Source organism: Gossypium arboreum, chromosome 6 (genome assembly GCF_025698485.1).
Source record: "Gossypium arboreum isolate Shixiya-1 chromosome 6, ASM2569848v2, whole genome shotgun sequence".
NCBI lineage: Eukaryota > Viridiplantae > Streptophyta > Magnoliopsida > Malvales > Malvaceae > Gossypium > Gossypium arboreum.
In genome coordinates, this window is record NC_069075.1 from 7,910,806 (window position 1) to 7,924,902 (window position 14,097).

The 14,097-nt window shown below is 32.5% G+C and overlaps 2 protein-coding genes across 2 annotated transcripts; one reads left to right on the forward strand and one right to left on the reverse strand.

The window, feature by feature from the left end:
- The first annotated feature begins 5,177 nt into the window (after positions 1 to 5,177).
- Positions 5,178 to 7,460, forward strand: LOC108485348 (uncharacterized). Its single transcript, XM_017789162.2, has 3 exons — positions 5,178 to 5,304; positions 5,397 to 5,467; positions 7,216 to 7,460. Exons 1-3 carry the CDS (start codon positions 5,196 to 5,198, stop codon positions 7,288 to 7,290), a joined length of 255 nt encoding a protein of 84 aa, XP_017644651.2. The 5' UTR covers positions 5,178 to 5,195; the 3' UTR covers positions 7,291 to 7,460.
- A 3,173-nt stretch (positions 7,461 to 10,633) lies between these two features.
- On the reverse strand, positions 10,634 to 13,135 carry LOC108486107 (heat shock 70 kDa protein 4). Its single transcript, XM_017789937.2, has 2 exons — positions 12,803 to 13,135; positions 10,634 to 12,563 (listed from the first exon to the last, which is right to left on the reverse strand). Exons 1-2 carry the CDS (start codon positions 13,014 to 13,016, stop codon positions 10,831 to 10,833), a joined length of 1,947 nt encoding a protein of 648 aa, XP_017645426.1. The 5' UTR covers positions 13,017 to 13,135; the 3' UTR covers positions 10,634 to 10,830.
- Positions 13,136 to 14,097: the final 962 nt, after the last annotated feature.

Sequence of the window (14,097 nt, forward strand, 5' to 3'; positions counted from 1 at the left end):
AAAATCCAAAACAGAGAAAAAAACCATATTCTAGTATCGTGATTAGGGATTCAAGTGGAGCACTGTTGGGATCAAGTACAATTTTGTATGACAGGATACCAACAGCGTTTGCGGAAAAGGCAACGGTATGCTTTCAAACGATCCAAATAAGGCTGAACTTGAGGCTATGGTTGGTGAAGATTGGAGGAGATGCCCTTTTAGTGGTGAGAAAACTTTAAATAGATCAGAAATCGGTTCCTATATAATAGATTCCAAATATCTTTGTGTAAGTTAATTATCGTTAATTAAGATAATCAATTTAAGAGAATTATTTTCATTAGAAGTTTTAAAGTTGAATTATGTTTGCTTAATTAGGTAGTTTTTACTTAGATTTAAGTAGATCTTTGGCTTATAAATACTTGGCTTAGCCACTAACAAGTGTTGGTGCAATAGTAAGGCACATTTTAATTTTAAAGGGAGACGCGGGTTCAAACTTTGGAAACAACATTGTTGGGAGGGATAGTTGCAGTCACAAACTTTGAACATGTACCGTAAAATGGACACGATCTATACTAAAAAAAGAAAAAGCTTGGCTTAGCCAGCACCTGTAAAGCATAATTTTTTAAGTTTAACAAAATTTGACTAGGAGCTTTTTTTTAAAGGTGAGTGTTTGACCTTTTTTTTTTCTCCATTATCCAATATTCTAAGGAAAAAAAATTGATTAGAGGTGACGTAATTTTGTCAAATTATCATTGTTACTAGTCAGAAGTTTATTAGAGACGGCGTAAGATAAATCATCTTATAAAGTTGGAAGGTAGAAATTGATAAGAGGTGACGTAAGATAAATCATCTTCTTGTTTTACATCAAAAAAGTATTTTCTTACAAATTTAGTAAACTTTGATATTTGGGGTTTTTTCATATCCTAGGTTTCACATCTATAATTTTCTTTAATAATAGTTTTAAATTTTTTTCTTATGTTGAGATTATAAGCTCCTTTTTACTAATAAATTTTTTTCAAATATTTATGTTCAAAATATATACATTCAATGTATATTAAATATTGTTAAAGGCTTTTCTTTTTTTTTTTTGGTAAGGAAAGAAAGCATTACAAACAAGTGAAACAAAATACATTAAGAGATGATAGAGAAGAAGATTGGAGGAAACCATGAAGTATTGAGTGCAGTGATAGGTAATAGTTAAAGTGACGAAGCAAGGCTTAGTGAAGAAATATATTGAAAGGGTTCTAGAGAGTGATTGAGATAATAACATTTGCCAAAACCCTAGAAGTTCCCAAATGAGTTGAGAACTCTTACTTTTAAGTGTAGCGATCAAATTGCAAAATTAGGTTTTGAATAAAAATGATAAAAGAGATTTCAGTTACAAAGATATTGGGTGCAACATGTAATAGCTAAGCGGCGAAGCAAGGCTTAGTGAAGAAATAGATTAAAAGGGTTCTAGAGATTTTTCTGAACTGCAGCTATTTTGAATATAACTATTCAAATGACAATTTTTCTCAATCTAGTTATTTTTGGTAGAGCATTTTTATACCCCCTATCCAATACGAACACGTGGTATCACAAGAGGATTCCTAAGAGATATCCTCGAACAGCCCCCCGCCTCACATCATTTAGTTAGTTTCCCATCTAAAGACTGCCCAAATGGTCTCTCATCTTGTATCTCCCAACTAGTCACTATTGGGTGACCAATCATTTGAGCACCTCATCCTCTAAGCCACTTGCTTTTAGCGGGAACGCACTCACCTCCAAGAGGGGATGTAACGACCTAATTTTTTTTTATTTTTGTTCTTGTAAATTTTGACACAAATCTATATTTGCTTCAGTGGTTAAGTGTTCTAGGTGTGTGAGAGGTCTTAAGTTCAAGCCATGCCTTTGGAAAATTTTAAATTTTTTTCTAAGTTAAGCCTCACTCTTGTTCAGTAGGCTTTTATTTAATTGTTTGTAAAACCATATTAGAATGAGCCAGCTGGTCTAGTGGTTAAGTGGAGTGTTGGTGTGTTGGAGGTCTTGTGTTCGATTCTCTTCAATGGCAAGGAGTAGTATTTTTGCTTAAAGTTCAACCAGAGTTGTGCTGAGTTGGGATTCTGAGTGGTGGATGTGTAGTGGGAGTTGAGGAAGAAAATTAAAGGATTGAGATAGGTTAGGTAGTGGGATTTGAGTACAACAGTTTCCCTAGAATTCTCTCTACAAAAAAAAATTGATCATCTTCTCCTCCACTTCTTTTTTTTGTTTTTTTCTTTTTTTTCGTTCTCTTCTTCTCTATTCTCTACCGAATTTTTGGTTCTTTTCCTTCCCTCTCTATTCGATTTTTCCTTTAGTCTCCATTCTGATCAGTGATTGAAGGCACACGTTCTCTCTTCCACTCTTCATTTTGTCGTCGCCCCTTTCATTCTTTGCTACCGATTTCCCTGTTTGATTCCCTTTCTACTTCTAAATTTTCTGTGGCTCATTAATTCGGCTTTTGCACGATATCAGTAAGTTTCGGTTCTTGCTAGTCTTAACATTTCTGGTTACTTTCTAAGAGGGGTTCCTTTTTAGTGTTTAGGAGTTAATCAATGGACTAAAAATCATTCCCAATCGACAAGTTAAGTGCGTGGATTCCTCGTTTCGATCGCAGGTAAGGGTTTCAATAGTTATGGATGAACGTCTAGTTACAATACCATTTAAGTGTCGATTATGTTACTGAAATTGGGGTTTTGATTTGTCTATTTTAGGTACTGGAGTACTCGTAAGTGATTAGGCATCAAAAAAGATACAGGTGTGTGATCGATTGTGTAGAAAACAAGGTTTCGACAAAAGCTGAAAACCTCGCTGTCGACGCCATCTGAGCGTGTGGTTGCCCGTATGGTAGGCCATGTACCCTAACACGGTCATGTGATCGACGAGGCCAGGCCGTCACGGCCGAGGACAATTTAATCCGTATGGGCCACATGAGCGTGTGGGCCCACACGGGCAGGCTACATGGGTGTGTGATCCCATTTTTACTAAAATGACTGTTAAGGTTACACGGGTCGCCCAAGTCGACTGTAAACCTTCCGTAGGGTCTATAAGCACTACTTAGACCCTTAACTATGTGATATTGATAATGTGAATTATATACTGAGCATGTATACTAAACTGAATGTGTATCTGACAAACCTGTGATAGCATGACATTTCATTGTATGTTGCATTGCATTAGGTTGGGTTGATCTTATTTGGAGGAAGTGTATTGAAAGGCTTTTAAGCTTAATATGCTGGCAGCTCAACTGCAAATTACTGTTTTGTGCTGCATTCGGTACTATATGGAGTGTAAGGATGGGTGGGTTGATTTAATCCCCACATGGAGTGTAGGGTTGGTCAGAGATGGTGTGTAGAGGCTGGTTGGGTAGAACTTTGTTACTGAAAACTGCATGACTAATATTGATATTGAGATGGGCTAAGGCCCAAACCGTTATTGATATTGAAAGGGGCTTAGTCCTAAGACTGTTTGACTGTGCACTGTGATTACTGGTTGTTTTTTATTTTCTGCTGGATTACACACTGAGTTTACGAAAACTCACCCCTCTCTAATTAATGTGCAGAGGAAATTCCTAGACCTAGGTGGATCGGTGCGGCGGAGGACTCGATGATAACCACAGTTCTGGACTGTCAGGGTTTTAATTTATAATTATTGGTTTTATTTTTAGTCTATTTTTACTGGTTAAATTTTTGGGTTGTAATTGGACTTTTGGACTTTGGTTTGGTTTTGGGTTTTAATTATCATTACCTTATGGATTACAACTGCTAGTAGTAGGAAACCTCAGTTTTTAAAAGAAACAAATGATTTTCGAAAACGCCCGATTGTTTAAACTGTTTTAAAAGCTTCCGCAACGAATGACATTTTGAAACTATCGACTAAATGAGTAACACGATTTTAGAACTAATAAGATATTAAGATAAGTAATTCAATGGAAATGGTTTTATCGCGACGAAACGGTTTTCAAACACCCTATCATGTGACATCGCTAGATTCGGCCATAACGTCTAGGCCGAGTTTGGGGTGTTACAGGGGACCACCAAGGGACCATCAAGGCGTAATAACCTCATAATATTTCAATAAGAAGAATGCCGGAGCAGTACCACACTTGATGACAACCCACATAAAACGGTCTTGCCACCTGGCCGACCACATGATCACCATGTCCCAAATTTGTTGATGACATGGCATTACTGGGTATGAGACCTCCCTCCCTATAAATACACTGTAGAATGATGAAGGAGAGATCTTTTGGTCTTCTTTGCATCCTCAAGCTTTTACCTACACAAAATCTCCCTTGCTTCCTCATTCCTTCTTCACTTATCTTCTTTTTCTATTCTTCGCCTACTTAAATGAATCAGCCCTTCTAACATCACCATCTTTTACTCATTATCTCCTCCTTTGTTATTTGTTGTACACTTATATCGACAAGCATATTCTCAATAATAATTGTTCTTCCATAAAATATATTAAATAAAGTAGTAATAATACTTGTTGGGAATTAACTTTGATAGAAGTTTGGGTTTTCATTTAGACGGTGTAAAAGCGATGATATAGGAGGTTTTTATTAGATGATTAGAAAATCAACAATATTCATTCCCATGCCAAAATCCAGTTGTTTTCTTTTCTTTTCCCTTTTTAATTTATCAAAATTTAGGGTGGTGAATTAATGGACCCATCATGAAAACTCAGCTCCAAGTCAACGTTGTAATAGCCATATCTTGAAGGGTTAGGGAGTCTCAAAATACGAGACCACTTGCACTTTCTCATTACACAAACGACATACTTCTGTAGGAACCACCTTGCTGTTATCTAGGGCAGTGAAAAAGAATTGAGAATGGAAGGAGAGAATGGGTTTGCAAACTCATCTTATCTCAATCAACTTGAAATTTATATAAGTTTTATTATTAGATCAGTGACGTGATTACTATGTTTATATTTTTTTTTATCTTAATAATATTTAAAGAATATAATTATCAATTTTAACACATTAATAATTCATGTTTTATAATTTTTTAACATTTCCCACAGCTCTAGCCTAACATGAATCTAAATATGCAAAAAGGCATCGGATTCCCAGACAACATTTAACATAAACAAGAAGTGAACCTAGTTTTCAAATTATGTAATGATTAAGTAAACCAATATGTCCACTATAAATGCATTGCCCTCCTTCATTAAAGACCCACAAATTTTTGGCAATGATGAAGAATATCCAAGTTTTAGCTTATATGATCATTGCGTTTCTTCTTCTTTCAGCTTCTCAATCTCATTTCTCAATAGCTTTAAGGATTCCAGCCATTGAAACAGGCAAGCTTTTCTCAGTGTTTTTTTTGGGGACCAAATCTCTCTTTTTTTTGGGGACCAATTTTATAACATTTGTAATCTTTTGTTTTTTATAGTTGATTATGATTTGAAGATTAGTACTGCAAGACAAACACAAAATCCTTCCAACAGGTTCTCGTTAGCTTGGGTGAGTTTTCTTATTGCTAAATATACTTACGATCTAGGTTATATAAGGCTATTATCTGAGTTTTTCAGATTTTTCTAATTCTTTCTTGATTTTCAATTCTTTAGTATCATAAATGGGATAAATTCCAAAACTACATATGAAATTTGGTTAAATATGTGATGTTATACCCTTATTTTTCAAATGATTCATATCGTCAAATGTATCCATTTCAAATTTCATTCCAATCAAACAATATGCAACTGCCAATATATCTCACGATAACAAAAATGTATTGTTCTGAGGTATATTAAGATTCAATCTCTGGTTCATATTTCATTAACCAATCCTTTCTAATTCACATCTTTGCTGAAAGAAATTTTTTTGTAATTCCTTACACAAGGATTCAGAAAATATCTAATCCCTGCCTACACAAGAAAATTGTTGATAAAACTCTAAAATGGCATTTTCTTTTGACCCAATTTTTTTTCCCTTATTGGTTAGGAAAGACAAGAAAATTTTAAACTTTGATTTTATGTAATTTTATAAATAAAATATTGATTTAATTCAATCTTCAAAAATTACTAACACAGTTATCTACATAGGACCATTTTAAGTTTACATATTACAATACAAATAATTATATATATTTAACATAAAAATAAGTTAATGTATTTATTCCTTTAAATAGGTACAATTGAATTAAATTAAAGTTTCTTGTATACATTTGAGCAACAATTAAACGATTATATCCATAAATGTACCAAATAAAATTCATATATCAAATTTCACATCATATCATAGTTTATGTATAGTTTTGAGGTTTATCTCTATTTTTTTATTTTGAATTTTTGAATTTTATTTTGAAAAACTGGTTTTTTAAGGCTTTTGGATATAAATTTATAAAGCTTCAAAAAAATTCATAAATATTTTAAAATTAATTTTTAAAGTAAATAAAATAATCAATATTTTTAAAAGTCAGTTTTATATAGGGTTTTTTATTTTTTAACTATTTTAAATATAAAATATTTATTTTTACATTATAAAAATTTTAAAATTAATTAAAAAATAGAAATCAATTCGCCCCATAATAGTGGTTTTTTAACTTATCAACCATAAATTGTGGAAACACTATAATTTGAATTAGTTTTCAGTTTCTCAATTTATTTTGCTCAACCCTAATAGGATGTAATCAAATTGTGTTCGAAGAAGTTAAGTTTCAATTTTAAATTTTAAATTTTAAAATGTGAACTCGATTTAAAATGAAATTTTAAATGATTCAAGTTTATTTAATTAGTCTAAACTAAACTTGTTTACACGCTAAAGTTGAGCTTTAATTCTCATGCTACCCTCGAGCTTCAATTTTAACACAAACTTTTAAAGTCAACTTTTATGACATTCGAATCCAATTCTTAATTCTATAATAACGAATGAAATTTGAGTGTTTTTCTAAATCAAACCCAAATAGCTTATGAACATAAATGTGTAAATTGTCAACTCCGTTTGATTCTTATTAATTCAAGGTTAAGATTTAGAGTGTCGGGTTTAAAAAAATTAGACTAAATAAATTCATATATTTTTAAGTTGTATCTAAAATTATTTTTAGAAAAACTAAATAAGACGTTCTAATAATAATATTATTATATATATTATATTTTCATTTTTACAATGTAAGTATAATCACAATACATTACATAAGTATATATTTGCCCATTGTTCGATTATGAAGAAATGGTTGACAAGAACAATGATTCTGCAACTTGGAAACACAGGTGAAAGACAACATGCGAAAGGTTCCATCTGCCCCAAACCCCATTGGGAACCGCCATCCGCCATCCAAACCATGAATATCAAGGATTCAACCCTTTGATATTTGCTTATTTTGATCAACAGTTTTGCATATTGTGATAGACATTTCCATTGCTTAATTTTTCCTGTATTTTGTATTCTATAAGGGCTTCAGTGTATAATATAGGTGGTTCTATTTCAATGAATACCATTGTTTCTCTTTGCTAAACTCTACTTCCTTGTTACATATGCTGAATGGATTCAATTTTTTCTTTAGATGTTAAATTGAAAATCTAGTATAATTTAAACTAAGGGTAAAGCCCAAAATTTACTTTAGGGCAGTTAGAAATGAATAATAAATTTTTGAGAGTACCAAAATATAATTTTATCATTATACGAATTTATGATTTCACAAACTTTGAAGGGTCTCTATAGCAAATTTACCATAATTATGGGGTCCAAGATCGTTGCGTACCCCTTGTCTTCTCCTCTAATCCAAACAAAGGAAAGGATGTTACTTTCCTGTACTTTTCTTTCCCTAATTTTAATGCAATCTAAAACATAGTATAAACAAATAGAGTTGAATTCGCCAATTGAGTCTTAGTTCGATTGATTGGTAATGTTATCAATACAAAATGACATGAGTTCGAACACATTAAAACGCATTTATCCTCTTATTTAAATATTGGGAGGGATTATAGGTAATTCTAAATATTATATTAAAAAAAATAGAGTTGAACCCATATTATTATAGAACTTTTATCCTCTAGTGGTGAGACTCTTAAAATATTTTCTTTTAAAATTTAGTCAATAATAAATATAGGTAGAGTGGGACTAAATTGTCCTTAGATTTGTAATTTTTATTTTTTGTTTAAAGATAATGTAAAAGTATAAAAGAAAAATGTGACACTATAATAATATTAAGAGTAAACTAAACGATTAGTCACTAAACAATAGGTAAGTTTTCGTTTAGTTCACTTGATTAAAAAAGTTACAATTTGGTCAATGAACTATTCGAAAGTTTTTGAATAGTGACTTAAATAAAAGAATTTGAATAGTTCAATAACTTAAATGAAAACTTTCGAATAGTTCAGTGACCAAAACGAAAACTTACCCATAATTTAGTGACTAATAGTATAGTTTACTCTGATATTAATTATAATTTAAAATATAAAGTATTATTATAGTTTTATAATTGAGTTGGTATCTCAAATAAAGGCATAACTAAGTTGATATCTCGATTAAAGGTGACACCAACTCAATAAAATGTTTAAATAAGTGTTAGATTAAATACGAAACTAATCTTTAATTCTCTATTCATATTATACTTTTTTAACATTCAATTGTACTCTATACATACAAGGAATGCCCTTTAGCCTTTCTTAATGACACGTGTCAAACCCAGTCCATTATAAGGTAATAGTCCATTCTAGTTTTAGTCTTTCTTTTCTGTGTTCACATTTGAAATTTAGTCTTTATATTTTAATTTGACATTATGTGGTTCTCTACTTTTAGAATAAAATCAATTAGTCCAAATAATTAGCATTCTTAACTATTTCAATTAAAATGATGAAGTGAAATTTTCTTTAAAAAAAAATTCTAACACGCACATAGAATAAAAATTTATTTGGTGTGATTATTTAGACTAACTAGTGGTATTATAAAAATACATTAACTAAATTATATCAAATTAAAATATCAATGCTAAATCTTAAATTAAAACATAGTAGAGGGACCATAAACATAATTCAACCTAAACTATATATATAGAAGAAACTCCTAACCTACATGATTACTTGTTTACAACTCCATCCTTTTCTCTCTCTTTTAGGTGTTACGAGATAATGTTCAAATTCAACTTTCATTTTATTTATTAAGGTGTAAGTTATATTTTAATTTGGTATAATTTGATTATCCACTTTTACAATAATATTAATTAATCTAAATAGTTAATATCTTTAACTATTTCGGTTAAAATGATTACATGAATTTTTCGTAAAAACACATTTCTAATAATAATAATAAAATCTACTTTGGCAAGATGGATTTTTTTTAAATTCAATCCAACATTATAATCAAAATAATTAAGGGTGTCAACTAAAAGGACTAACTAAATGTATAACAAAAATACAATAACCAAATTTTATCAAAGTAAAATAATATAAATCTATTTTTAAGAGAGAAATTCATTAATTCATTCAATTAATGAGACCATACAATTGGGAGAAAATAACAAACATCTGTTGTACACACTAAAGGACAATGTCCGTCAACACAACAAAAGGTTTAGTTTTAGCATTAATAGAATATTATGGCACGTTGGCAATTGGCTCTGTCATAACTGAAGCACAACATATCAAAAGTAACTACAAGAACTTAATACAATAAGGAGATTAGCCCTGAATGGTCCAAAACGGCGAGTATAAATCAGCAAAAGAACCAAGCATCCAACAAACTAGAGGGGATAACAACAAAACCAACCCTAAAATTACTCACAAAAGTAAGACTACATCCATAAGTAAGACTAAAAAGTGTACTACAAGAGTACACAAAAACTTCTAAAAGTAAATTATTAAACAATGAAAAAACAAACAAAAAAACATATAAAACTTCAAATAACACGGTCTAAACCAACTCATGAAATAATTTATTATTCTAAAACTTTCAAAATAGAAACAGGTTAAGAAGTCAACAAAGAGTTACTCACTTTCTAAAAGAAATTATCGGTGGTCGGTGGTATTTCAACGATGATAGACACCATCATCTGTCTATTACAACTTATGAAGATAATAATGATACCCATATAATAGATCTACAAACTGAAAAAAAAAAAAAAAAATAGGAGAAACTTAAAAGTGTTTTTTTTACAAAGATCTTTAAAATGATATCCTCATATTGATATTATATAAATTCTAAATTTAAAATAATTAATGGCCATAACCCTATTTAATTTAAAGCAATCTATTTTTAACTTACAATTATTTTCACATTAATTTTTTTATAGAAATTGATGTTTAAATTTAATAATTGTCAATGTACTAAGACGTAATCGTTTCTCTTTTTATCCAAATTTGTTCTTACCACCAAAAATTCAAAACAAAAACAATTTCCAAGTTTACTACCCTAGAAAAAACTGATATTGTTTTTAATTAAAATGATTCAAATGAAGCAATTCAAGATAGAGAACTAATTTATTCATATTTGAATATTTATATTATATAAACATTTTTTATTTCTTCGAGAACTCGAAATATATATTTTTTTTAGCTCCCGGGTCCATCGTTTACCAGATGAAACACAATTTTCCACCACATTTCATGTCAATAACATTTGTAACAGCCAAAGACTTTGTGTTGTAACGATTCAAGGAAGAAAAACAACATATAACCTAAAACACAATGATGAAGATAAAACTAAACATTAATATAAAGAAGTTGATATAATTCTTAAGACGGGGAACATTCATTACCTAAAACGGTAATGTTCCCAAAAATAAACCAGATTTTTCCAGACATCAAAACATAGGTTGCAGAAAACATAAAATATAGCACCAGCAGAAGCTGTTAAAACATCGGCAAAATACTATCTTCATATTTGATTTAGTCGACTTCCTCGATCTTAGGTCCGGCACTGCTGCCACCGGTAGGTGGGGCATCCTCATCCATGCCACCACCCATGTCAGCCCCTGCACCTTGGTACATCTTGGCAATGATAGGATTGCAGATGCTCTCGAGCTCCTTCATCTTATCCTCGAATTCATCGGCCTCGGCTAGCTGGTTGCCATCCAACCATTGGATTGCTCCATCAATGGCATCTTCAATCTTCTTCTTGTCGGCCGGGTCAAGCTTTGAACCAATCTTCTCATCCTTGACAGTGTTCCTCATGTTGTAGGCATAATTCTCCAATGCGTTCTTGGCTTCAACCTTCTTCTTGTGCTCCTCATCCTCGGACTTGTACTTCTCCGCTTCTTGAACCATCTTCTCGATTTCTTCCTTAGACAACCGACCCTTGTCGTTTGTGATCGTAATCTTGTTCTTCTGGCCAGTAGTCTTGTCCTCAGCAGAGACATTCAAGATACCATTAGCATCAATGTCGAAGCAAACTGTAATTTGGGGAACGCCTCTGGGTGCTGGTGGAATGCCAGAAAGCTCGAATTTACCCAACAAATTGTTGTCCCGGGTTCGAGCTCTCTCACCCTCATAAACTTGGATCAAGACACCGGGTTGGTTATCAGAGTAAGTTGAAAACACCTGCTCCTTCTTGGTGGGAATGGTAGTGTTTCTCGGAATCAAAACAGTCATAACACCGCCAGCAGTTTCGAGTCCAAGGGACAAAGGAGTGACATCCAAAAGCAATAGATCCTGAACCTTCTCATTTCCTTCACCACTCAAGATAGCAGCCTGAACCGCAGCACCATAAGCAACGGCCTCATCAGGATTAATGCTCTTGCAGAGCTCCTTCCCGTTGAAGAAGTCTTGCAACAACTGCTGCACTTTAGGAATACGAGTGGAACCACCAACAAGAACAACATCATGGACACTGCTCTTATCCATCTTAGCATCCCTCAAACACTTCTCAACTGGCTCCATACACTTCCTAAAAAGATCCATGTTGAGCTCCTCAAACCTTGCACGAGTTATCGTGGTGTAAAAGTCAATACCCTCGTACAATGAATCGATCTCGATGGTAGTTTGAGCTGTCGATGAAAGAGTCCTCTTTGCTCTCTCACAAGCAGTCCTCAACCTCCTCAATGCTCTGGGGTTCCCACTAATATCCTTCTTATTTTTCCTCTTAAATTCTTGAACGAAATGGTTAACCATCCTATTATCGAAATCCTCACCACCCAAATGTGTATCACCAGCAGTGGCCTTAACTTCAAAGATACCTTCTTCAATAGTAAGCAATGAAACATCAAAAGTACCACCACCCAAATCGAAAATCAACACATTCTTCTCACCAACACTGCTGGCTTTCTTGTCAAGACCGTAAGCAATGGCGGCGGCTGTTGGCTCGTTGATGATTCGCATAACGTTAAGACCAGCAATGACTCCAGCATCTTTGGTAGCTTGCCTTTGGGAGTCATTGAAATAAGCTGGGACAGTAACGACAGCGTTCTTAATCGTCGCTCCGAGGTAAGCCTCGGCGATTTCACGCATCTTGATTAACACCATAGATGAGATTTCCTCGGCAGCAAATTGTTTTTCCTCGCCCTTGTAAGTAACAACAATCATGGGCTTATCACCAGGACCGGCGATTACCTTAAAAGGCCAAAGCTTCATATCGCTTTGAACCGACGAATCGCTATATCTTCTGCCGATTAATCGCTTAGCATCTGTTAATTTCAATAATTAACAAAAAAAAAAGTAAATAAACTTTACAGTCAACAAAATTACAGCAGGGAAGTCAAACTCTACTAAATTCGGGCAAATCATATAATGACGTCATAAATAGCATATAAAAATACAAAAAAATGAATCTCCTCGTAGAAGCAATTTCTAAAGGCATACAAAGCCTCAGATCTAAATCTAAAATGCAATTTTTTTTACGATAAAGGGGGAAATAGAGATGTACCGAAGACGGTGTTGATCGGATTCATGGCGACTTGGTTCTTAGCAGCATCGCCGATTAAACGCTCGGAATCGGTGAAAGCAACGTAGGACGGCGTCGTACGGTTGCCTTGGTCGTTGGCGATGATTTCAACTCGGTCATGTTGCCATACTCCGACGCAAGAGTATGTCGTACCGAGATCTATACCGATCGCCGGTCCTTCTCCTTTTCCGGCCATCACTCTAAATTCCAACAAAAATCAAAGACACTAGACAGAAAAAAAAAAAAAGAAAATGAAGAACGAAGAGTTGTTCTTTAGAATGAACTGTGTGGCTTAGTATTAAGGGTTAGTGCTTTTATATATTTTAAATTAGGGTCATTAGGGTTCTAGAATGTTCGGAGGGAAAATGGGGGGTTTACGGCCGTTGGATTTGATAGAATGAATGGTTGAGATTTGATTTTCGGATTTGGAAAAAGAAGTCGTGGGCTCCACCACGAGTTTTTAGTTGCGTGTTTCGGGCGGGTGAGAATTTTGATTTTTCTTTTTGAATGAAGTCGGCTACGCGCTTATGACGGGTCTGGTCTTTTTCGGGTTTGGATTCAAACTCAACTCGAATTACACATATGGACCTTCATTTTATTTTATTTTTGGTTGAAAACTTTGTTATTAAGTAAATATATTTTTAAGATGCCCAAAATAAATAAATAAATAAATATTTCTATAGTGATATACAAACTGTTTTTTAAACAATTTTATTATAGATTTTGATCATATTTATTCTTTTGATATAATGTCTAGAATTATTTATAGTCTCAACCTAACCTATAAATAAAAGGATAATATGTTTGAACGCACTTGAACTCACATTCTCTTGCATTGACAATAATGTCCATGTCAATCGAGTTAAAATTCAATCAGTTGATATACAAAACATTTTTAATTTCACAAGTAATTTGACATGCCATGTTTTTTATTTTATTTTTATTTTAATTTTAATTTTAATTTTTCTTCATTAGCAATTGTAATATATATTATGTTGTATGAGTCAATTTGACACCAATTCAACTATGAAATTATTAAAATAAATTTACTTTAAAGAATAATTAATATTATTATAAGAATATTTTCATACTTTTATATAATTCTCAAATAAAATAATTGTGAAACATTATTTGAAAATTAAACACAAGATCAATAAATTCATATAAAAGACATTGTCACTCCACTAATAATCTTTCATCGATATATTTTTATAAATATATATTTTTAATATAAAATATTTTCGCTCATCATATCGTGAGTGAGTGTAATAAAATCT

Excerpts from the sequence above, each read along its gene's own strand:
- LOC108485348 (XM_017789162.2), top strand. The coding sequence starts at position 5,196 with ATGATGAAGAATATCCAAGTTTTAGCTTATATGATCATTGCGTTTCTT. Across the intron at positions 5,305-5,396 it reads GATTCCAGCCATTGAAACAG|TTGATTATGATTTGAAGATT; the intron begins GCAAGCTTTTCT and ends TGTTTTTTATAG. Across the intron at positions 5,468-7,215 it reads ACAGGTTCTCGTTAGCTTGG|GTGAAAGACAACATGCGAAA; the intron begins GTGAGTTTTCTT and ends TTGGAAACACAG.
- LOC108486107 (XM_017789937.2), bottom strand. The coding sequence starts at position 13,016 with ATGGCCGGAAAAGGAGAAGGACCGGCGATCGGTATAGATCTCGGTACG. Across the intron at positions 12,564-12,802 it reads TCCGATCAACACCGTCTTCG|ATGCTAAGCGATTAATCGGC; the intron begins GTACATCTCTAT and ends TGAAATTAACAG.